We start from the raw sequence: 23,675 nt of genomic DNA, 5'->3' as shown, positions 1-23,675 counted from the left end.
CCTCCTCCGGTCCCGATGTCTGGCTGAAGTCGGTCTGGTTTTGTTCCCCTCCTCCGGTCCCGATGTCTGGCTGAAGTCGGTCTGGTTTTGTTCCCCTCCTCCGGTCCTGATGTCTGGCTGAAGTCGGTCTGGTTTTGTTCCCCTCCTCTGGTCCTGATGTCTGGCTGAAGTCGGTCTGGTTTTGTTCCCCTCCTCCGGTCCCGATGTCTGGCTGAAGTCGGTCTGGTTTTGTTCCCCTCCTCCGGTCCCGATGTCTGGCTGAAGTCGGTCTGGTTTTGTTCCCCTCCTCCGGTCCCGATGTCTGGCTGAAGTCGGTCTGGTTTTGTTCCCCTCCTCCGGTCCCGATGTCTGGCTGAAGTCGGTCTGGTTTTGTTCCCCTCCTCCGGTCCCGATGTCTGGCTGAAGTCGGTCTGGTTTTGTTCCCCTCCTCCGGTCCTGATGTCTGGCTGAAGTCGGTCTGGTTTTGTTCCCCTCCTCTGGTCCTGATGTCTGGCTGAAGTCGGTCTGGTTTTGTTCCCCTCCTCTGGTCCTGATGTCTGGCTGAAGTCAGTCTGGTTTTGGTATCTGCTCCTGGTCTCTCTCTCTCTCTCTCTCTCTCTCTTCTGTCCCCCTCCTCTCCTCTGTCCATCATTTTTCCTTTCACCCCAACCGGTGGAGGCAGATGCTGCACACGTGTGAGTGTGGTTGTGTCACTGATGCCTAGTGTTGGCTCATTGTGTGACTGTTGTGTTTCTCTGCTCTCCTTGATGTTGTCTATGTACAGACCTGAGATCATGTACAGTAGGTGATGAGATCAAATTGACATGACTTGAATAATAACTATATAATAACTGTGTAATAACTGTAGTAAAGGTAACTGTACAATAACCCTCGTGAATATAATGCCATTGTTGATCCATTTGTCATAAAATAATAACTTGTTCTTATTGAACATCATAACAAACATCTCTGAGGACAAAAACTACACTTCCTGATCCCTGACTGAGCCACACGCTGACGTCACGGCAGTACGCCACGCCCCCGCCGCTGCTGTGGAGGAATGTGAGGAAACTTGTCGTGTCCACTTTTCCCCGCGTTTCACGATCGTCGAGGAAAAACTAAGTCTGCGGCGGACAAACGCTGACGGAACCCCGCGAGAGTGAGTGACGGAGGAGTCGGTGAGTGAGCGGGGCAGAGCGGGGCACAGCGGCGGGGCAGGGACGCGGGGCTGGGGCTGAAGTTTAGGGCAGTAAAAGTAAAATGGAGGCGGTGAGGTGGAGAAGAAGGAGGGAGGGAGGCGCTGTCCGGGGCTGATCAGGACCATGGCTAACACTCACACACTGCAGCCGCCTCTGTCTCCTCCTCCACGGCCTCAAAGTGCACCAAACCTCCGCCAGAAAACATGGTTTTTAACGGTGGAGCTGACGGAGCAGCGGGAAAGTGAGCGAACAAAGTTTATTCAAACACGGAAACAACTGCTCAGTCGCCACAAAGTGTTTTAAAGTGTTTTAAAGTGTTTTAAACGTGTTTTAAAAGTGTTTTAAAGTGTTTTAAACGTGTTTTAAAAGTGTTTTAAAGTGGTTCACACTGTCCACAAAGTGCTTTAAAACCACGGCGTCACTGGGTTTTTAATGTGAGCTTCGTCTCCAGGTGAAATCACTTCCCGCTTCCTCTAATCAAACTCCAGTCAAGTTTTTACGACATGTGCACGTTAATGCTGTGGATTAGAGTCAGTGAGTTATGATGACGTGAATAATAACGTGTTCACCGGCAGCAGCGTCGTTCATGTTCACGTCTTCTAAACAAAGTCGAAAGTTGTGTCGCTGTCGACGGAGCTGTGGTGCTGTTTCAAAATGGCGGACGCACTCATTTTGAGTGACTGAGTGAAATTTGACTCTGATCCAAACAGTCGATGTTTGATTTAGTCATCGATTATTATTCAGTGAACCCAATAATCCTCTCAGCCATGATTACATCCCACTGAATATGTGTACACAAACTTTTCTTGACACGTTCAAAATGATGCTTTAATGACAACATCATAGAAATATCATATCACAATAAATGCTCACTTTAAAGGGGACATATTATGCAAAATCAACTTTTTAACCATTTCAATACTTATATTTGGGACTCTGGAGGCCCTACCAGTCGCCAAAGTGTGGAAAAAGAATACTCCGTCATGTTTTCGTGGTCCCCCTTAGTGTAAGTATAGGAGATAAAACACGCCATGTTGAATTCCCCGCGCTTATGACGGCAGCATGCGCATTTCACCGCGAATGTTACCACCCACCAGTAAGTTTACCTCGAGAGCTCCACCTTAGCTCATTTGTATATAAAGGGACCAGGCACAAAACCGAGTGTTCTGAAAGGGGCGGGTTTAGCAGGGTTATTGAACTGCTATGGTGCTTCATCCTTATGGTATTTTGACCAACGCATGTCACAGACATGTTCATTAGGACACCAGGGAACTAGTTTAACTTGGGGAAATAGGGTATAATATGCCCACTTTAATCCTTATCTCGTCCACGGCAAAAGTAGGAGGAGTTTGTTCACAGGTGTTACATCAGCGTCCAGGCAGCTTTCGTCTGTAAGTCGTCGTTTACTTTTTTGTGTTCCAACCTGAAACCAACAGGAGACACGCCCCCTCTCTGAAGTGCTGAAACCAGGTTCTGTCACTGATGAAGAAGAAGAAAAACAGCAGGAACCAGGTTCTATCACTGATGGAGAAGAAGAACAGCAGAAACCAGGTTCTATCACTGATGAAGAAGAAGAAAAACAGCAGGAACCAGGTTCTATCACTGATGGAGAAGAAAAACAGCAGAAACCAGGTTCTATCACTGATGAAGAAGAAGAAAAACAGCAGGAACCAGGTTCTATCACTGATGGAGAAGAAAAACAGCAGGAACCAGGTTCTATCACTGATGATGAAGAAGAAGAAAAACAGCAGGAACCAGGTTCTATCACTGATGGAGAAGAAAAACAGCAGGAACCAGGTTCTATCACTGATGGAGAAGAAAAACAGCAGGAACCAGGTTCTATCACTGACGGAGAAGAAAAACAGCAGAAACCAGGTTCTATTACTGACGGAGAAGAAAAACAGCAGGAACCAGGTTCTATCACTGACGGAGAAGAAAAACAGCAGGAACCAGGTTCTATTACTGATGGAGAAGAAAAACAGCAGGAACCAGGTTCTATCACTGACGGAGAAGAAAAACAGCAGAAACCAGGTTCTATCACTGACGGAGAAGAAAAACAGCAGAAACCAGGTTCTATCACTGATGGAGAAGAAAAACAGCAGGAACCAGGTTCTATCACTGATGATGAAGAAGAAGAAAAACTGCAGGAACCAGGTTCTATCACTGATGATGAAGAAGAAGAAAAACTGCAGGAACCAGGTTCTATCACTGATGGAGAAGAAAAACAGCAGAAACCAGGTTCTATCACTGATGGAGAAGAAAAACAGCAGGAACCAGGTTATATCACTGATGGAGAAGAAAAACAGCAGAAACCAGGTTCTATCACTGATGGAGAGGAAAAACAGCAGGAACCAGGTTCTATCACTGATGATGAAGAAGAAGAAAAACTGCAGGAACCAGGTTCTATCACTGATGGAGAAGAAAAACAGCAGGAACCAGGTTCTATCACTGATGGAGAAGAAAAACAGCAGAAACCAGGTCCTATCACTGACGGAGAAGAAAAACAGCAGGAACCAGGTTCTATCACTGATTGTGGAGTCGGAATGTGACGTGGAACAGTTAAAGCTGAGCTGATTTTAATTACGGAGTGCTACGAGAGTCACCTGATAAACAGCTGGTTCTGAACCATGTTTAGTGTTGAAATGTAAAATCAACACAGAACATTTTAGAGGAGGCGGAGCTTCACTTACTGTCTTAGAGAAATGACGTGTGAAAGACATATCTGAGGACAAGTTGTGAGACTGAACACACACACACACTCACTCACTGCTGCCTCCATTACTAAATTCAAATGTCTGATTTTGTCACTTCACTGTTTGAAAGCCAGCGTTCAGATTGACCTCAGTGACACAAAGTGACCACAGGAGGCAGCAGAGGAGCAGCAGCCCTGTGTGTGTGTGTGTGTGTGTGTGTGAGGTTTTCGCCGTGGACTTTGGTGTGGGAGAGTGAGTGGTTTACAAACGTCTAACAGTGAGTGGTTAAATGTGTTGTGGCGGTTGCAGCGGCAGGGGGCGCTGGCAGCACATGTGTCAGTTTGTCATACACTTAAAAATGAGACTATTATAAATCACAGGTCCTTAAACGTCTGGACAGATGCAGGCTCCCCAGATGTGGCCGTATGTTGGCGAGCTGCTGTCTCTGACCTTTGACCTCATCGTTCGCAGGTGTCCGTGTGCCGGTGACGAGCTGAACATGGCCGCACAGACGTTTTCAGATGAGATGTCTCTTATGGAGGACAGTCACAGTCTCAGTGACATGTCCAAGAACACGCCCCCCGCCCCTCAGCTGCTGATGCTGGCTAACGTGGCGGCGGTGACAGCGGTGGGCGAGGGCGGCGGCGGCGACGGCAGCACAGCCGACGAGAAGGAGATGATGGAGCTGAAGACGGTGGGATGCAGTTACTCAGACAGTGAGGACGAGAGCGTCATCAGGTGAGTGTGTCCACCTGCTTCCTTTGTCTGTCTCTGAGGACAGACGTCAACTGACCCGTGTGTCACTTGTGCAGGTACAGCTATGACGACCAGAACAACGTGGAGGTTTGTATCGTCGATTATCCCGAGTCTCCTCGTCCCGTCGGCGCTGAGGTCGTCGGTCCAAATGATTTGGGAGATGTTGAGAAGAACAAAGGTGACAGAGTTGAAGACCTGCCCCCCTGTCAGCCCCGCCCCTCCACACCTGAGCAGCAGGTCGTCAAGCGTAAAGACGACGTGAAGAAGAAGAAGCCGTTCCACTGTAAACCGTGTCACTTCCAGGCGCAGTGCGAGCGCGACTTTGTGGAACACCTCGGCAGCCACAGTGTCAGCAAGATGATGGTGGTGAACCGGGTGGAGGGGCGGAGCAAGACTGGGAGCAAGGAGGGGGAGACACCTGAGGCCCAGCCCCCTTCAGGAGGTGAGGCGGGGCCGGCGACGGCGGTGGACATCAAAGGCGTGATCCGGTGTGAGCGGTGCGGGTACAACACCAACAGATACGACCATTACATCGCTCACCTGAAGCACCACAGCAAAGAGGGGGAGGACCACAGGTAACGCCCACCGTCGTCATGACGACGTGTGACGACGTCACACCCCAGTCAGGACAATAACCCGTGTGTCTCTGTCGCCCCCTGTCTGCAGAGTGTTTAAGTGCACGTTGTGTCCGTACACCACAGTGAGTCAGTATCACTGGAGGAAACACCTGAGGAACCACTTCCCCAGTAAACTGCACACCTGCAGCCAGTGCTCTTACTTCTCTGACAGGAAGAGCAACTACATCCAGCACATTCACACGCACACAGGTACGTCCACAGCCCCGCCCACAGCCCCGCCCACATGGTCCGGTCAGCACTAACCTAACCTGTCACCTGTGCTGTTGTCCAGGTGTGCGTCCCTTCCAGTGTCCTTACTGCAACTATTCCAGCGCACAGAAGACACACCTGACCCGACACATGAGGACGCACTCAGGTGAGGCTGTCGCAGTGCTGCCACCTGCTGGATCACATTTATTCATCAATAATAATATCTGATTGTATGATTTCATAATAATTAGAGATGCACTGAAATGATTGTTAATTCTGCCTCATTGGTTTTTTAATGTAATGTTGTTGATGTTGTTATGGCTTTAATATAGATTAGATTATAGATCATAGATTATATTATAGATAATATTATAGATTATACAGTATCCCAGATGATGAGCAGAGCTGCTGTAGAGAACTGGGATGTTTATTAAACACAGATCTGCTCTCCGGAGCTCCTCCTCTCTCGTGGTTGGCTGTCAGTCACTCCTGCTATGGCTCTGTCTGCATGGAACCAATCAGACGCTGCTGTGGGTGGAGCTATTCTGCATCAGAGCCAAAAGAACCCACTTTTAAATTGATCTAAAAAAAAAAAAAAAAGGCAAATGGTGAAAATCAGCGTCGATCCCGAGTTTAAATGTTGAAAGAGTGAAGAGCAGAGTTTCAGTTTTGCGTCGTCATGGCGACATCACTGTCTGACAATGATCAATGTTCACAGCAGAAGAATGTGATTGAATATTATTGATGTTTATTAACACAGGTGTTGTTGTTGTTGTTGTTGTTGCTGCTGCTGTCACTGAAGCAGAGGATTAACATGGTAAAACCACACTGTCACTGCCTCTGCTGCTGTTTGTGTTGTTGTGTTGTTGTTGTGTCTCTTGCATGTTCAGTCTCTCAGGCTCCAACAGTGAATCTAAAATTTAGTTTTACTAGAACAGAGGAAGTCTTTTTCCCAACCCCAGTTTCCCTGAGTCTTTGTCATGTGTCCACCAGTGACACTTGGTCCTGTTAACTGTTAGCGAAGATGGCTAACATGGATATATACACACACGTGTGTGTGTATATATATATATATATATATATATATACATATACATATATATATATATATATACACATACAGTACATATGTGTGCACACTAACGTCACAGATGTTTCAAACATCTGGATCAAAGAACTGTTCTGCCTGTGCTGATTGATACAGAATGAACAATAGCTGCTGCATGAATGTCTTACCTGTGTTTATGCTGCTGCTGCTGCTGCTGCTGCCGCTGCTGCTGCCTCATCATAACATCTCCTCCTCTTCTGCAGGCGAGCGTCCGTTCAAGTGTGAGAGCTGTAACTACCTGGCAGCCAATCAGCACGAGGTGACCCGCCACGTCCGGCAGGTCCACAACGGTCCCAAACCTCTGTCCTGTCCCTACTGTGACTACAAGACCGCAGACCGCAGCAACTTCAAGAAGCATGTGGAACTCCACCTGAAACCACGTCAGTTCCTCTGTCCGCTCTGCAAGTACGCCGCCTCCAAGAAGTGCAACCTGCAGTACCACATCAAGTCCAGGCACTCGGGCTGCAGCGTCTCTCTGGACGTCTCCAAAGTCAAACTGCGTGTCAAGAAACCTTGTTCCGATGGCGCTGAGGAAAACGCCGTCACCAGAGGAAGCAAGTTAGACAATTCATCCAGCGTCGACGAGGACTTTGACGTGGACGACGGCAACGAAGAGGACGAGGAGACGACCGTGGACACGAGTCCCATCAATCTGTCCGTCAGAAAGAGCAGCAGGTCCAGCGACACGCCGGACAAGGCTGCAGGGAAATCCTCCGAGAAAGTCGTGAAGACAAAGGACAAGGTGGAGCCAGAGAAGAAGATCTCAACCAGACTGAAGAAGACAGAGATCACGCCCACTGCAAGCTCCGCCCCTGCCAAAGAAACCCACACAGAAACCACTGCTGTTGTCAAGAGGAGAGTGAAGAAGCTGCCGAGTGTCCACGACCAAGCTGAGGAAGACCACACAGAGTCTGAGAAACCGGACCAACAAAGACCCAAGGACGAAAGAACCCCGAGGCAGAAGAAGGAGGAAGACAAGTCCAAGCCAGAGAAGCAAAAAGAAGAACAGAAGAACGACAACAAAAGTCTGAACAAGACCAGGAAGAGTGGATCAAAGAAGTGCGAGAAAACTCTAGAACCTGTCCAAGAGTCTCAAACCAAACCACATGAGAAGATTCAGAAGGACAAGAAGGTCAAACCAAAGGCGGTGAAGAGGAAAACAGTGGAGGCACTAGATCTGTCCACCAAGACCTCACCTGAGACACCGGCCAAGACCAGAAGACTGAAAACTGCCAGCACCACAGAGAAGGTGCAGCCAAAACCTGCTTCAGCTGTAGGTCTCAGTCCAACACAGCACAAGTCCACCGGGACAACCACGAAAAACAAGTCCACCAGGACGTCCAACAAGACAGACACAGACACGCCCACTCCTGAGCACCTGCAGACAGACAAACCCTCTGAGAAGACTGATGCTCCGCCCACCTGCAGCTCTGCTGCCCCCGCCTTCCTCAAACCCTCGTCCCCGCCCTCTCTGCTGCTCCCGAGCCAGAGAGTCAAACCCTCGGAGCCCGAGGACGACGAGGGGATTCACAGCAGCCACGAGGGAGGAAGTGACATCAGCGACAGCGCCTCCGAGGGCAGCGACGACTCCGGGCTCAACGGCGTCCGGTCGGGGAAGTCGTCCAACGACCCCGAGACGCCCACGGACGAGATCCCCACGCCCACGGAGCTCAAGAGTCACCTGTGCATCTTCTGTGACCGCACGTTTCCCGTGGAGGTGGATTACCGCCGCCACCTGAACCGCCACCTTGTCAACGTCTACTACATGGACCACGCCTCTGAAGGTCAGGAGGCAACGCCCGTTTCCACGGAAACAAGTTTCTGATTCAAACTGTCTGAAACCAGAAGGTTCCACCAGGGGGCGCTGTCAGAATAAAAGACACGTTGCCACGTGTGCTACCCTCCACAGGTCAAAATTCACATCACTTTTTTTCTGTCCTCACTTCCTGTTTGTTTTTGTTATTATGGAATCGAGTAGAACTATGTTGTGTATTTTATTTTGAAAACCGTCAGTGCCTTTGACAATCATTAACGTCTGTGTTACTTTAGCCCCGCCCCCTCAGAGTCAAAACAGACGAGTCATGTTTCTGTTTGTGCAATAAACGGTCGTCACGTGACGTTCGGTCATCACGTGACACGCGTGTCCAGGAAGGAGAGACATGACCCCGTATTCTTCATGTCGGTCCATTATTGATTATTGATTGGCAGTGGGTGGAGTCTTCGATGGTCATGTGACCATCCTGTCGTTTTATTTTGACCAAAGTCAAAGCTGGACATTTGTGAGCAGATCTTCAAAATAAAGGTCAAAAGACGTCAAAGCTTTTATTTTGTAATGAGCTTCAACTAACTTCCTGTTTATTTTTTTAAATAAAGATGTTTGATTTGCTGCTGTTGTTAATTTATTTACACTGGTTTCCATGGAAACGAGTTTTCACAGTGATTTGAACTGAAAATGAACAAATGAATCAGCAGTTTAAAAAGTGCATCATTCAAACTAGACCATGTTTGGCTGCAGTGGGCGTGTCTTTCCTCTGACACTAAACATATTTATAATAATAATAAAACATTATATAAACGTTTTTATCGGTTTTATTTTTTTATATCAAAACAAAAACTTTTACATGAGTGAACTCTGACCCCTGCTGACACACGCTGCTGTACAGGAGCAACATGTTACCATGGTAACAGTGGATTATTATGTCTGATGACATCACTTCTTGTTGTTCAGTCTCTGGGTGGACAGACCCACGTCCACCAGCGGCGGCGTCTTCATGGGTTTGTAGGCGCTCGACTTCCTCACGCGTTTTCCTTTGAGAGTCACGATGTGAGGAAGCAGCGGCGGCGTCCGCACGCCAAAACCTGTCCCCGCCGGACCACGGACCTGCAGCAAGACCTCGTCTCCGTCCACCGCCGTCACAGACACCCAGCCTGGAGACACGAGGACAGAGAGAGACAAATCATTTTCCAGCACCTTCCGTTTAATCACCATCACAGTCTAATCATCAGTGACCTGCAGACGACAGTGTGATGTCAGCAGCTGCCTCCAGGTAGCCACGCCCCTTCAACCTCACATCCTGAGGAACCAACGCTGGAAACTGCTTCATGCGCTCTGACCCTCCCATAGGAACCTACACACACACACATTAAAGACAAGTTTAGATTCAGGAACTGATCTCATACAACCATACATGTGAGACCATGTGACCACTGAGACCATGTGACTCACCTGCAGCAGGTCGTGTCCCGCGTGTTTCTCATAAAGACTGTCGGCTTTGTCCAGACTGGTGACGTGAACGGGGACGAGACTGGACGCCATGACAGAGAACCAGCACGACTTCAGGCCCTGACAATCAATCATCAATCATCAATCATCAATCATCAATAAATCAAGCGTCAATCAATCAATCATCAATCATCAATATATTCGTCATCAATATATTCGATCAATCCGTTAGTGTCACCTGTATGAAGTCGATCCTGGCCACGCCCCCCACGAACAGCGAGCTCCCGGGCTTCATGACGAAGGTGCGCGGGACGATGGCGCGAGCAGGAACCACTGACCTCACTTCCTGTTCTGTCAGCAGGTCCAGGATCTGGGCGACAGACACAGAGAGAGAGAGAGATTATTCTGGCTCCTCCTCCTACTCTCATGACACGTAAGGGGGCGGAGTCAACAGGTCTCACATCGTCCTCCTTCATGATGCCCGGCGTGTCGTACAACCAGTGAGCGTCCTTCACATCGTTCAAGGTCGAAGCCTGGCTGACACCTGAGAGGTCAAAGGTCACAGTCAGAGGTCAGCCAATCAGAGAGAGAGACGCCGCACCTGTGACCTCACCTGTCGACGCCTTATCATCATCATCATCTTCATCCTCGCCAAACGCCAGACGATCCGGATCAAACTGGATCTCACCGGCGGTGGATCTGACGTCTGCACGGAACGTTTGACCCACACGACCTCCAGAAAACACACAAACACACACACACACACACACAAACACACACAGACACACAGTTAAACAAACACACACACACACAGTTAAACAAACACACACACAAACACACACACACAGTTAAACAAACACACACTCTCTGTGTTCTCTGTGATTTTTTAAAAATGCTTTACAAATAAAGTTGGATTGGATAACCATAGCAACGCCCCCCTCCCCCCACTTACCCACAAAATAGCCCTGCCTCCTGAACTCTTGCAGTCTCCACCTCTTGTCATGTGACAGCTGGTCGTCTGTGGGCGTGGCCTCCTCCCTCAGCCGTTGCTGGCGGCGGAACATTTTGTACGCCGTCGGGTTAGCGATGGGAAACTTGAGCAAGTTCAGAGTGGTTCCTGAAAAACACACGATGACATCATCACACCTCATCAGTGACATCATCACACCTCGTCAATGACATGGTGACAGTGGGCGTGGTCTCACCGGGCCATGGCGAGATGGTGGCCTTGTGGACGGCGTCCTCGGCGTTGGACCTGCACAGATCGGACATGAGCAGCGTGTTGAAGAGTGTGGACTTGCCCGCGTTGGCCACGCCCACCAGGTAAACGTCGCCTTTGTACTTCCAGGAGCGCTGCAGGGCGGAGACCAGCGCCTCCACGCCGTAGCCCGTCTTGGCGCTGATGAGGTGGATGTCGGTGACCTGGCTCCCGAAGCCCGCCTCCTGACAGTAAACTGCCAGCTGACCCTTGATCCGCCGCAGGAACCCGGGCGAGTCTCCGGGCAGAAGGTCGATCTTGTTGCCGAGGACGACCACGTGTTTATTGGCGCCGATCAGCTGCGGCAGGTCGGGGACGATGGAGTCCGGGAGGTCGAGAAGGTCAACGACGAGAAGAACCAGCGCTCGGTGGGGGCGGAGCTTCTGCACCACAGTGCGGTATTCGTCTCTGGACACCTGCAGGTGGAGCGCCTTCTGGTGGTGGGTGAGCAGGTGGCAGCGCTGGCAGGTGGCTCCGCCCAGTCGCCCCTCACGCAGCAGCGCCTTGTATTTCTCGCTGGGCATGTACCCGGGGGCGTGGAGCGCCGTGCAGTGCAGAACAGCACCGCAGCCCGAGCAGCAGGTGTCGCTGACGGGCTCGTCCGCGTCGGGTGTCCCGAAGATTTTGTGCATGCCTTTAGGCTCCGCCCTCTTCTTCTTCATCTTCTTGGTTTTTGAAGCCACAAGGTTTTCGTCGAGTGGAAAGTCCACGTCTTGGAACTGGATCAGAGCCTCGGGCTCCACCTCCTTCATGTCCCCGCCCCTCAACACCTGCAGCTGTTGCTCCAGAGACCTCAGCTGTTTGTGGGGGGCAGAGGCAAGGGGCGGAGCCAGGGGCAGAGCAGAAGAAGCCAGGCTCAGCTGGTGCAGCAGGTCTTTCTCTTTCTGACCTGGGTCGACCTCTGGAGCTGAAGGTCAGAGGTGACAGACATCGTCAGTGCTGTGTCACTGAGGTCACATGTGTAAACAGGAAGTGAACAGTCTCACCTGTCACGTCCACGAACACAAACTCTTCCTCCAGGTTCGGGTCTACGGTGCAGCTCCGAATTCTTCCTCCGTGTCTGCTGCTCACCCGCCGGCTCAGATCGGGACCCGGACCCGGACACGCGGCCGGTACCGCAGCGGAGAACCGACAGAGGGGGTGGAGCCACACACGAGACACTCGGAAAAGCTGAGACACGTGAGCCATGGTTCGGGTCCAAACAGTTCACTGTGAAGCTTAAACACGCGCCCGCAGCTCTGCCTCTGTGTGTGTATGTGTGTGTGTGTGTGCGTGTGTGAGTGAGTGAGTGAGAGAGAGAGAGAGAGAGAGAGCGCGACTTCCTGGACGGAAGTGACGTCAAATTCGTCGTCTGTTGAAAAAAGGAACACATAATCTTTTATTTTGTCGTGATCGATAAGACGATGACGTCAGAGATTAATAATGTTGGTTTGTTGATCGATTGTTCGGCTAAAACACAGATTACTAAAGTTTCAGACAAACAAACGTCATGAGGAGGCGGTGTTCACAGAGAAGCGTTTCCGGTACATCATTTCCGGCTTCGTCTGAAATCTCGAATTCTCTGTCAGTTCAGTTTTGTCATGTTAAGACTCACGAGCTTTTTTCTGAAGAGAGGAGGAGGAGCTGCGCGTGCTGCACAGGTGAGACACGCGCGCGCGCGCGCACACACACACACATACCCACACGCACATCTTAAACCATTGAAACGTGAGAACGTGAGGAGCAGACAAATGTCCTCATTGTCTTGGACCGACCTTAGTGAACCTGAGGTCACTCACACACACACACACACACACACACACAGATGTTGTTGTTGTTAGTGTGTTTGTGTTAGTATGTTGTTGTTAGTGTGTTTGTGTTAGTTTATTGTTGTTAGTGTGTTTGTGTTAGTGTGTTGTTAGTTTGTTGTTGTTGTTGTTATTCTTTTCCTTTCTTTTTTTCTTTCTAGTTTGAATAGAAAGTCAATTTTCTTGTCAGAGTGAGACGTCTGTCCTGTTGTCTCCTCTCTGCAGCCGTGTGTGCGTCTGTCCACTGGTCCACAGCGGGAACACAAAACCTTCTACGAGTTCCGCACCTACTGTCTCCGCCCAGACCAGAACGCCTCCTTCCTCAAACTGACCAATGAGAAGATCCACCTGCGCACCTCCCACTCACAGCTGATTGGGTACTGGAGTGTTGAGTATGGAGGCTTGAACCAGGTTTTCCATATATGGGAGTACGGTGAGGTTTAATTCATGTTCATGTCAAAATGATGAGGCAGCTTGATCAGGGATGAAGAACATCAATGTAACAATCCAGAGACAATCCAGAGTTTCCATTGTGTCACTGCTTGTGTCAGTGCGTCACAAAGATGTTCACTTGTGTGTCTTTCATAAAGTGGGCGGGTCTGTAAAACCTTTCATCTCCGAGCCACGGATGCTGTGTCGCACAATTCTTTGATAATTCATCATCGTGTCTCTTCACCATTCAAATGTTGAAGCTCCTCCTCCTTCTTTGTCATGTGACCTCTGACCTCAGAGAGCTACGCCCAGCGGGCGGCAGTGCGGGCGGCGCTGGCTCAGGACGACACATGGATCTCAGAATACATCTCCAAGGCCACGCCCATGATGACAAGTCAGGAAAATGAGGTCACCTACCTGGTTCCCTGGAGCAACCTGCAGAGGGCGCCACAGGATAACGGTAAGCCCCGCCTCCTCATGTCGGTAACACAGGAGGACGGTAAGCCCCGCCTCCTCATGTCGGTAACACAGGAGGACGGTAAGCCCCGCCTCCTCATGTCGATAACACAGGAGGACTGTAAGCCCCGCCCTGTGTGTTTCAGGTGTGTATGAGCTGGTGACCTATCAGATGCGTCCTGGTGGGCCGGCTGTTTGGGGCAAATCCTTCCAGGCGTCTCTGACTTCCCATGATGCACCTGGGTACGGAAAGCTGTTGGGCGCCTTCCACAGTGAAGTTGGACCGCTGAACAGAGGTAAACAACAACAACAACAACACAACAACAACAACACGTCACACATTCAACTAACTCCTCCTCTGTGTGTGTGTGTGTGTGTGTGTTTGCGTGTGTCTGTCTCTGTGTGTCTGTGTGCGTGTGCGTGTGTGTGTGTGTGTGTCAGTGCACGCCCTCTGGTGGTTCCAGAGTGCAGATGATCGTGCTGAGCGTCGTCACAGAGCTCACAATGATGCACGTGTTGTGTCTGCAGGTAAATAAACATGTTTGTTAAAGGCATAGTTCAGGTTTCTTATGTGAGGTTCAGACACTCTGTGTGTGTGTGTGTGTGATTTACAAACTTCTGTCTCATATTGTTAACACATATTTCATTATTGTCTCTCTGTCTGTCCCTCTCTCTCAGTCAGAGACAGCGTCGTCCATCTTAACTCTCAGAAGAACAAACTTTTGTACTCATGTCCTTTCTCTCCCATGAAGTAACTCCATCTCCATGGCAACACTCAACCAACGGGGCGGGGCTTGATTACTTAACAGAATAATAAAAGTTAGACGTGACGAGAAGCAAATGTGTGTGTGTTTGTGTCATTATTGTGTGTGTGTGATGTGTCTCTTATTGTGAAGGATCAGAGCGGAAGTGTGTAGTGTCTTTTATTTTGAAGGGTCAGAGCGGAAGTGTGTGGTGTGTAGTGTCTCTTATTGTGAAGGATCAGAAGGGAAGTGTGTAGTGTCTGTTATTGTGAAGGGTCAGAGCAGAAGTTTGTAGTGTCTCTTATTGTGAAGGGTCAGAGTGGAAGTGTGTTGTGTGTAGTGTCTCTTATTGTGAAGGGTCAGAGCGGAAGTGTGTAGTGTCTTTTATTGTGAAGGGTCAGAGCGGAAGTTTGTAGTGTCTCTTATTGTGAAGGGTCAGAGTGGAAGTGTGTTGTGTGTAGTGTCTCTTATTGTGAAGGGTCAGAGCGGAAGTGTGTAGTGTCTTTTGTTGTGAAGGGTCAGAGCGGAAGTTTGTAGCGGCTCTTATTGTGAAGGGTCAGAGTGGAAGTGTCTAGTGTCTTTTATTGTGAACAGTTAGAGCTGAAGTGTGTTGTGTGTACTTTCTCTTATTGTGAAGGTCAGAGTGGAAGTGTGTAGTGTCTTTTATTGTGAAGGGTCAGAGCGGAAGTGTGTTGTGTGTAGTGTCTCTTATTGTGAAGGGTCAGAGCGGAAGTGTGTAGTGTCTTTTGTTGTGAAGGGTCAGAGCGGAAGTTTGTAGCGGCTCTTATTGTGAAGGGTCAGAGTGGAAGTGTGTTGTGTGTAGTGTCTGTTATTGTGACGGGTCAGAGCGGAAGTGTGTAGTGTCTTTTATCGTGAAGGATTAGAGTGGAAGTGTGTAGTGTCTTTTATTGTGAAGGATCAGAGTGGAAGTGTGTAGTGTCTCTTATTGTGAAGGATCAGAATCGAAGTGTGTAGTGTCTGTTATTGTGAAGGGTCAGAGCGGAAGTTTGTAGTGTCTCTTATTGTGAAGGGTCAGAGTGGAAGTGTGTTGTGTGTAGTTTCTCTTATTGTGAAGGGTCAGAGCGGAAGTGTGTAGTGTCTTTTGTTGTGAAGGGTCAGAGCGGAAGTTTGTAGCGGCTCTTATTGTGAAGGGTCAGAGTGGAAGTGTGTTGTGTGTAGTGTCTCTTATTGTGAAGGATCAGAATCGAAGTGTGTAGTGTCTGTTATTGTGAAGGGTCAGAGCGGAAGTTTGTAGTGTCTCTTATTGTGAAGGGTCAGAGTGGAAGTGTGTTGTGTGTAGTTTCTCTTATTGTGAAGGGTCAGAGCGGAAGTGTGTAGTGTCTTTTGTTGTGAAGGGTCAGAGCGGAAGTTTGTAGCGGCTCTTATTGTGAACGGTCAGAGTGGAAGTGTGTTGTGTGTAGTGTCTCTTATTGTGAAGGGTCAGAGCGGAAGTTTGTAGCGGCTCTTATTGTGAAGGGTCAGAGTGGAAGTGTCTAGTGTCTTTTATTGTGAACGGTCAGAGCTGAAGTGTGTTGTGTGTACTTTCTCTTATTGTGAAGGTCAGAGTGGAAGTGTGTAGTGTCTTTTATTGTGAAGGGTCAGAGGGGAAGTTTGTAGCGGCTCTTATTGTGAAGGGTCAGAGTGGAAGTGTGTAGTGTCTTTTATTGTGAAGGGTCAGAGCGGAAGTGTGTTGTGTGTAGTGTCTCTTATTGTGAAGGGTCAGCTCAGAAGTGTGTAGTGTCTTTTATTGTGAAGGGTCAGAGCGGAAGTGTGTTGTGTCTTTCATGGTGAAGGATCAGAGCGGAGGTTTGTAGTGTCTCTTATTGTGAAGGGTCAGAGCGGAATTGTCTTGTGTGTAGTGTCTCTTATTGTGAAGGGTCAGAGCGGAATTGTCTTTTGTGTAGTGTCCCTTATTGTGAAGGGTCAGCGCGAAGTGTGGAGTGTCTCTTATTGTGAAGGGTCAGAGCGGAAGTTTGTAGTGTCTCTTATTGTGAAGGGTCAGAGTGGAAGTGTGTTGTGTGTAGTGTCTCTTATTGTGAAGGGTCAGAGCGGAAGTGTGTAGTGTCTTTTGTTGTGAAGGGTCAGAGCGGAAGTTTGTAGTGGCTCTTATTGTGAAGGGTCAGAGTGGAAGTGTCTAGTGTCTTTTATTGTGAACAGTTAGAGCTGAAGTGTGTTGTGTGTACTTTCTCTTATTGTGAAGGTCAGAGTGGAAGTGTGTAGTGTCTTTTATTGTGAAGGGTCAGAGCGGAAGTGTGTTGTGTGTAGTGTCTCTTATTGTGAAGGGTCAGAGCGGAAGTGTGTAGTGTCTTTTGTTGTGAAGGGTCAGAGCGGAAGTTTGTAGCGGCTCTTATTGTGAAGGGTCAGAGTGGAAGTGTGTTGTGTGTAGTGTCTGTTATTGTGACGGGTCAGAGCGGAAGTGTGTAGTGTCTTTTATCGTGAAGGATTAGAGTGGAAGTGTGTAGTGTCTTTTATTGTGAAGGATCAGAGTGGAAGTGTGTAGTGTCTCTTATTGTGAAGGATCAGAATCGAAGTGTGTAGTGTCTGTTATTGTGAAGGGTCAGAGCGGAAGTTTGTAGTGTCTCTTATTGTGAAGGGTCAGAGTGGAAGTGTGTTGTGTGTAGTTTCTCTTATTGTGAAGGGTCAGAGCGGAAGTGTGTAGTGTCTTTTGTTGTGAAGGGTCAGAGCGGAAGTTTGTAGCGGCTCTTATTGTGAAGGGTCAGAGTGGAAGTGTGTTGTGTGTAGTGTCTCTTATTGTGAAGGATCAGAATCGAAGTGTGTAGTGTCTGTTATTGTGAAGGGTCAGAGCGGAAGTTTGTAGTGTCTCTTATTGTGAAGGGTCAGAGTGGAAGTGTGTTGTGTGTAGTTTCTCTTATTGTGAAGGGTCAGAGCGGAAGTGTGTAGTGTCTTTTGTTGTGAAGGGTCAGAGCGGAAGTTTGTAGCGGCTCTTATTGTGAACGGTCAGAGTGGAAGTGTGTTGTGTGTAGTGTCTCTTATTGTGAAGGGTCAGAGCGGAAGTTTGTAGCGGCTCTTATTGTGAAGGGTCAGAGTGGAAGTGTCTAGTGTCTTTTATTGTGAACGGTCAGAGCTGAAGTGTGTTGTGTGTACTTTCTCTTATTGTGAAGGTCAGAGTGGAAGTGTGTAGTGTCTTTTATTGTGAAGGGTCAGAGGGGAAGTTTGTAGCGGCTCTTATTGTGAAGGGTCAGAGTGGAAGTGTGTAGTGTCTTTTATTGTGAAGGGTCAGAGCGGAAGTGTGTTGTGTGTAGTGTCTCTTATTGTGAAGGGTCAGCTCAGAAGTGTGTAGTGTCTTTTATTGTGAAGGGTCAGAGCGGAAGTGTGTTGTGTCTTTCATGGTGAAGGATCAGAGCGGAGGTTTGTAGTGTCTCTTATTGTGAAGGGTCAGAGCGGAATTGTCTTGTGTGTAGTGTCTCTTATTGTGAAGGGTCAGAGCGGAATTGTCTTTTGTGTAGTGTCCCTTATTGTGAAGGGTCAGCGCGAAGTGTGGAGTGTCTCTTATTGTGAAGGGTCAGAGCGGAAGTTTGTAGTGTCTCTTATTGTGAAGGGTCAGAGTGGAAGTGTGTTGTGTGTAGTGTCTCTTATTGTGAAGGGTCAGAGCGGAAGTGTGTAGTGTCTTTTGTTGTGAAGGGTCAGAGCGGAAGTTTGTAGTGGCTCTTATTGTGAAGGGTCAGAGTGGAAGTGTCTAGTGTCTTTTATTGTGAACAGTTAGAGCTGAAGTGTGTTGTGTGTACTTTCTCTTATTGTGAAGGTCAGAGTGGAAGTGTGTAGTGTCTTTTATTGTGAAGGGTCAGAGCGGAAGTGTGTTGTGTGTAGTGTCTCTTATTGTGAAGGGTCAGAGCGGAAGTGTGTAGTGTCTTTTGTTGTGAAGGGTCAGAGCGGAAGTTTGTAGCGGCTCTTATTGTGAAGGGTCAGAGTGGAAGTGTGTTGTGTGTAGTGTCTGTTATTGTGACGGGTCAGAGCGGAAGTGTGTAGTGTCTTTTATCGTGAAGGATTAGAGTGGAAGTGTGTAGTGTCTTTTATTGTGAAGGATCAGAGTGGAAGTGTGTAGTGTCTCTTATTGTGAAGGATCAGAATCGAAGTGTGTAGTGTCTGTTATTGTGAAGGGTCAGAGCGGAAGTTTGTAGTGTCTCTTATTGTGAAGGGTCAGAGTGGAAGTGTGTTGTGTGTAGTTTCTCTTATTGTGAAGGGTCAGAGCGGAAGTGTGTAGTGTCTTTTGTTGTGAAGGGTCAGAGCGGAAGTTTGTAGCGGCTCTTATTGTGAAGGGTCAGAGTGGAAGTGTGTTGTGTGTAGTGTCTCTTATTGTGAATGGACAGAGCGGAAGTGTGTTGTGTGTAGTGTCAGTAACTTGACAAGTTCAACTTTTAACTCACAGCTGCATCTGAAGAAACATTTGATGCAGAAGATCCTGAGCAGGAGGACGGATCTGCTCACCTGGACTCACCTAGACTCACCTGGACTCACCTAGACTCACCTGGACTCACCTAGACTCACCTAGACTCATCTGGACTCAGGTCTGTGTGATCACTTTTTTCTTTTCTTTGTCATTTTTTGTCTTTAGATGAAGACTTTCACTTTAGAGCAGAGTGGACACACACGCACGCATGCACGCACACACACCCACACACACACACAGACACAGTGACACACACACACACACACACTCACTCACTCACTCACTCACTCACTCACTCATACACATGTTTGTATAGCATTAATATTGAGGACATTCATAGACATTCTCTCTTCCCCCAACCTTTAACCTTTAACCTTATTATAATCTTAAAACTAGGTCTTAAACCTGAAAGACATTTTTCAAAATGTGAGGACGAGACAAAATGTTACCTTCTTAGTAATAGAAGTTTTTGGTCCTCACAAAGATACACATACAACAACAACACACACACACACACACACACACACACAGAGTTCACACCTGAGAGGAATGTGGGGCGGAGTCTAACACACACTGTGATGTCATTTACAAACTCACACAAACTGATGACGTCTGAGTTGAGACATGGACCCAATCTCACTGTCCCAAACTGTCTGTCACTGTCCCACACTGTCTCTCACTATCCCACACTGTCTCGCACTGTCCCACACTGTCTCTCACTGTCTCTCACTGTCTTTCACTGTCCCACACTGTGTTTTACTGTCCCTCACTGTCCCTCACTGTCTCACACTGTCTGTCACTGTCCCTCACTGTCTCACACTGTCCCTCACTGTCCCTCATGGCATTAGCAGGGTGTTAGCAGGGCCTTAGCACGGTTTTAGCAGGGCGTTAGCACAGTGTTTGCAGGGCGTTAGCACGGTGTTAGCAGGGTGTTAGCAGGGCGTTAGCACGGTTTTAGCAGGGTGTTAGCACGGTGTTTGCAGGGCGTTAGCACGGTGTTAGCAGGGTGTTAGCAGGGCGTTAGCACGGTTTTAGCAGGGTGTTAGCAGGGCGTTAGGAGATAGAGAGTGGAGATAAATGCAGATGTTAGCATCGCTGGCTTGTTCTGGAGAGGTTTAACTTTCATCCCTGTGTGTGTGCGTGTGTGTGTGTCTGTGTGTGTGTGTGTGTGCGTGTGTGTGTCTGTGTGTGTGTTACAGGAGCAGAGCGTTGTTGCTGAGTCGGTCAGAAATGTCCGTCCTCACTCAGCTCGGTTTGTTGCTGTGGAAAAACTTCACCTACAGACGACGACAGACGGTCAGTCACCTGATCATTCATGTGTTCACCTGATCATTCATGTGTTCACCTGATCATTCATGTGTTCACCTGATCATTCATGTGTTCACCTCATCAATCATGTGTTGATCTGATCATTCATGTGTTCACCTCATCAATCATGTGTTCATCTGTCCATTCATGTGTTCACCTGATTAATCAATTCACATTCCACTAACATGTGTCTTTGTGTCTGTGTGTCACTGTGTGTGTGTGTGTGTGTGTGTCTTTGTGTCTGTGTGTCACTGTGTGTGTGTCTGTGTGTGTGTGTGTGTCACTGTGTGTGTGTCTTTGTGTCTGTGTCTTTGTGTCACTGTGTGTGTCTTTGTGTCTGTGTATCACTGTGTGTGTGTGTGTCTTTGTGTCACTGTGTGTGTGTGTGTGTCTGTCACTGTGTGTGTGTCTGTGTGTCACTGTGTGTCTGTGTGTCACTGTGTGTGTCTTTGTGTCTGTGTATCACTGTGTGTGTGTGTGTGTCTTTGTGTCACTGTGTGTGTGTGTGTGTGTGTGTGTGTCCTCAGCTGCAGCTGCTGGTAGAGATCGTGTGGCCGCTCTTCATCTTCTTCATCCTCATCGCTGTGAGACTCAACTATCCACCATACGAACAACATGAGTGTGAGTGTGTTTACAAACAAACACCTGTACAGTTGTGTCATTGTGGGCGGAGCCTTTTGTGTGATAGAGTAAAAGTCGCTATATTGTGAAAGAGTGAATCAGAGGAAAGTGTTGAATTTAAATAATCACTCATGTTTTACAAACTTATTTTATTGATGAGTCATCCTGTCGTCACGGCGACGACTGTCACTGAGACAGTCACATGATCACATGTTGAGGTTGGGGGTGGAGCCAGGTGCATGATGGGAGTGATTATCAGTGGGACCCTTGCACCTGGTTCCAGATGTCAGTGTGACACCAGAGGCTCATTGATCTCTGATAATCTGTTATTGATTGATCCTGGAGCGACTGAGGAAGTGTCAGGATTTCAAAGTAAAAGTCTTTATCAGGAGTCTGTGACGTGGTTATCAGACGAGCTGAAGGTCACGAGCTGTGTTCACTCGATAACACGCTGATTATTTCACCTGAGGAAGAAGCAGGTCAACAATCATGTGTCCACACAAAGACACGTCTGCGTCACGCGTCCCGCGTCCTACGTCCCGTGTCCACGTCCCGCGTCCATGTCACACGCCTGCGGTTCTACATCATGCATCTAATCATGTCACGCGTCTACATCACGTCCCGCGTCTACGTCACGCGTCCATGTCACACGCCATCGCGTCTACATCTCGTCCTGTGTCTACATCACGTCCCGTGTCTACGTCACGCGTCCCGTCCACGTCGCACGTGCACGTACACGTCACATGTCACACGTCCATGTCACACGTCCGCGTCACGCGTCCCGCATCCTACGTCCCGTGTCCACGTCCCGCGTCCATGTCACACGCCTGCGGTTCTACATCACGCATCTAATCATGTCACGCGTCTACATCACGTCCCGCGTCTACATCACGTCCCACGTCTACGTCACGCGTCCATGTCACACGTCACACGTCCATGTCACACGTCCGCGTCACACGCCCTCGTGTCTACATCTCGTCCTGTGTCTACATCACGTCCCGCGCCTATGTCATGCGTCACGCGTCCCGTGTCACGTCACACGTACACGTACACGTGTGTCTCACATTTGTTCAGTGAGTCAGGAGCTGTGCTGCCCCCTGTAGGTTAAAGGAGAGGCTGGAGCTGATTTCTGAGATAAACTCTGAGCACAGAGACATGTGGACAGACATGTGGACAGACACGTGGACAGACTCTCTGCGTCGTGTTGGTCTTCCTGTTTCTCTGTGAAAGCAGAAGCAGGAATGTTAGTGATTCAGCAGCATGTGAGCGACATGTTGAAACTCGCTCCGCTCAGAGAGAGATGATTTAAAGCAAAGGTCACAAACGGAGGACGATGAAGACGTGTCCTCTTATCTTATCTGTGTTGTGATTAGTCTGAGGTCACACAGTCTTAAAGCTCTGATAGTTGTCCCTCAGGGTCAAAGGTTGTCCTCAGCTGCTGCTCGTCTTCACCTGATCATAAACTAATCACACTTATCTTCTTGACGACCGTGGACGACCGTGGACGATGTCCTCAGACAAGACGGCACACGTCTCCCCCCAGAGGACGGATGTCACACGTCCACATCTGACGCTCGAGCTGATCGATAATCAATAACTAACATCCCAGTGTCTTTAAGAAGTTCAATATTCCTTCTCCCATGATCCTTTGCTTCAGCAGACCAGGGGTTTTTAGATTTTGTGCTTGAAACTTTAACTTTGGTAAGTCTGTCTGTCTGACTTCCTGTGTGCAGGTCATTTTCCGAACAAGGCGATGCCGTCGGCAGGAACGCTGCCGTGGCTTCAGGGAATTCTCTGCAACGCCAACAATCCGTGTTTCAGGAATCCGACGCCGGGCGAATCCCCGGGCATCGTCGGGAACTTCAACGACTCCATGTGAGCGCATGCTCTTATTCTGAAAAGACTGTTTTCAAAATAAAAGCACATGAACTTTATTTTGATAGTCTTCATGATCCGGTTTCCTCCTCGCAGTGACCTGATGGTTTCTCTGCGTGCTGATCGAACGGTGGTGATGCGTTCACTGTCTCACATTTGTCTCGTGTTTTTCAGAATCTCTCGTCTTTTTTCTGACGCCAAAAAGATTCTGCTCTACAGTCAGAACGACCAGAACCTGGACGGGTTCAAGGACCTGGCTCAGGCGCTGAGGACGCTGCAGGACAGCCGCCCAGGTACCAGCCAGGACCAGGACCAGACACTAACCATGACCATGACCAGACACTAACCAGGACCATGACCATGACCATGACCATGACCATGACCAGACACATACCAGGACCAGGACCATGACCATGACCATGACCAGACACTAACCAGGACCATGACCAGACACATACCAGGACCAGGACCATGACCATGACCATGACCATGACCAGACACTAACCATGACCATGACCATGACCAGACACTAACCAGGACCAGGACCATGACCAGACACATACTAGGACCATGACCATGACCATGACCATGACCAGACACTAACCAGGACCAGGACCATGACCATGACCATGACCAGACACATACCAGGACCAGGACCAGGACCAGGACCATGACCAGACACTAACCAGGACCAGGACCAGGACCATGACCATGACCAGACACTAACCAGGACCAGGACCAGACACATACCAGGACCAGGACCAGGACCAGACACTCTTTTGACTAACTGTCTTTTGACTAACTGTAACTGTCTTTTTACTAACTGTCTTTTGACTAACTGTAACTGTGTTTGACTAACTGTAACTGTCTTTTTACTAACTGTCTTTTGACTAACTGTAACTGTCTATTGACTAACTATAACTGTCTTTTTACTAACTGTCTTTTGACTAACTATAACTGTCTTTTTACTAACTGTCTTTTGACTAACTGTAACTGTCTATT

At 48.6% G+C, this 23,675-nt stretch overlaps 4 protein-coding genes across 6 annotated transcripts in view; 3 read left to right on the top strand and 1 right to left on the bottom strand.

Moving 5' to 3' along the window:
* Positions 1–998: 998 nt before the first annotated feature.
* On the top strand, positions 999–8,948 carry rest (RE1-silencing transcription factor). 2 transcript variants are annotated; one of them, XM_058649461.1, is made up of 6 exons: positions 999–1,157; positions 4,343–4,609; positions 4,684–5,202; positions 5,294–5,454; positions 5,537–5,620; positions 6,766–8,948. In XM_058649461.1, the coding sequence occupies exons 2-6, from the start codon at positions 4,371–4,373 to the stop codon at positions 8,385–8,387; spliced, it is 2,625 nt and encodes an 874-aa protein (XP_058505444.1). In that variant the 5' UTR covers positions 999–1,157; positions 4,343–4,370; the 3' UTR covers positions 8,388–8,948. The 2 variants fall into 2 exon arrangements, with proteins under 2 accessions (XP_058505444.1, XP_058505443.1); XM_058649460.1 differs by lacking the exon at positions 999–1,157 and adding an exon at positions 1,253–1,419.
* Positions 8,949–9,128: 180 nt separating this feature from the next.
* On the bottom strand, positions 9,129–12,346 carry noa1 (nitric oxide associated 1). The gene is made up of 9 exons (XM_058649462.1): positions 12,030–12,346; positions 10,991–11,950; positions 10,738–10,902; positions 10,399–10,518; positions 10,247–10,329; positions 10,024–10,155; positions 9,789–9,905; positions 9,573–9,690; positions 9,129–9,490 (listed from the first exon to the last, which is right to left on the bottom strand). Exons 1-9 carry the CDS (start codon positions 12,229–12,231, stop codon positions 9,273–9,275), a joined length of 2,115 nt encoding a protein of 704 aa, XP_058505445.1. The 5' UTR covers positions 12,232–12,346; the 3' UTR covers positions 9,129–9,272.
* Positions 12,347–12,488: 142 nt separating this feature from the next.
* nipsnap3a (nipsnap homolog 3A (C. elegans)) lies at positions 12,489–14,559 on the top strand. Its single transcript, XM_058649463.1, has 6 exons — positions 12,489–12,683; positions 13,056–13,263; positions 13,561–13,722; positions 13,865–14,014; positions 14,160–14,246; positions 14,397–14,559. Exons 1-6 carry the CDS (start codon positions 12,624–12,626, stop codon positions 14,471–14,473), a joined length of 744 nt encoding a protein of 247 aa, XP_058505446.1. The 5' UTR covers positions 12,489–12,623; the 3' UTR covers positions 14,474–14,559.
* Positions 14,560–18,850: 4,291 nt separating this feature from the next.
* Positions 18,851–23,675, top strand: part of LOC131472677 (phospholipid-transporting ATPase ABCA1-like) — a 29,763-nt gene continuing 24,938 nt past the window's right edge. For both annotated transcript variants that reach the window (XM_058650075.1, XM_058650074.1), the window contains exons 1-5: positions 18,851–18,987; positions 20,069–20,165; positions 20,705–20,798; positions 22,532–22,673; positions 22,848–22,966. In XM_058650075.1, the coding sequence (XP_058506058.1) occupies positions 20,100–20,165; positions 20,705–20,798; positions 22,532–22,673; positions 22,848–22,966 (421 nt within the window). In that variant the 5' untranslated portion in view covers positions 18,851–18,987; positions 20,069–20,099. The remainder of the gene's footprint in view (positions 18,988–20,068; positions 20,166–20,704; positions 20,799–22,531; positions 22,674–22,847; positions 22,967–23,675) is intronic.

Source organism: Solea solea, chromosome 14 (genome assembly GCF_958295425.1).
Source record: "Solea solea chromosome 14, fSolSol10.1, whole genome shotgun sequence".
Taxonomy (NCBI): Eukaryota; Metazoa; Chordata; class Actinopteri; order Pleuronectiformes; family Soleidae; genus Solea; species Solea solea.
Note: the sequence above shows the minus strand (reverse complement) of the source record. Positions and strands in the feature narration are given on the sequence as shown.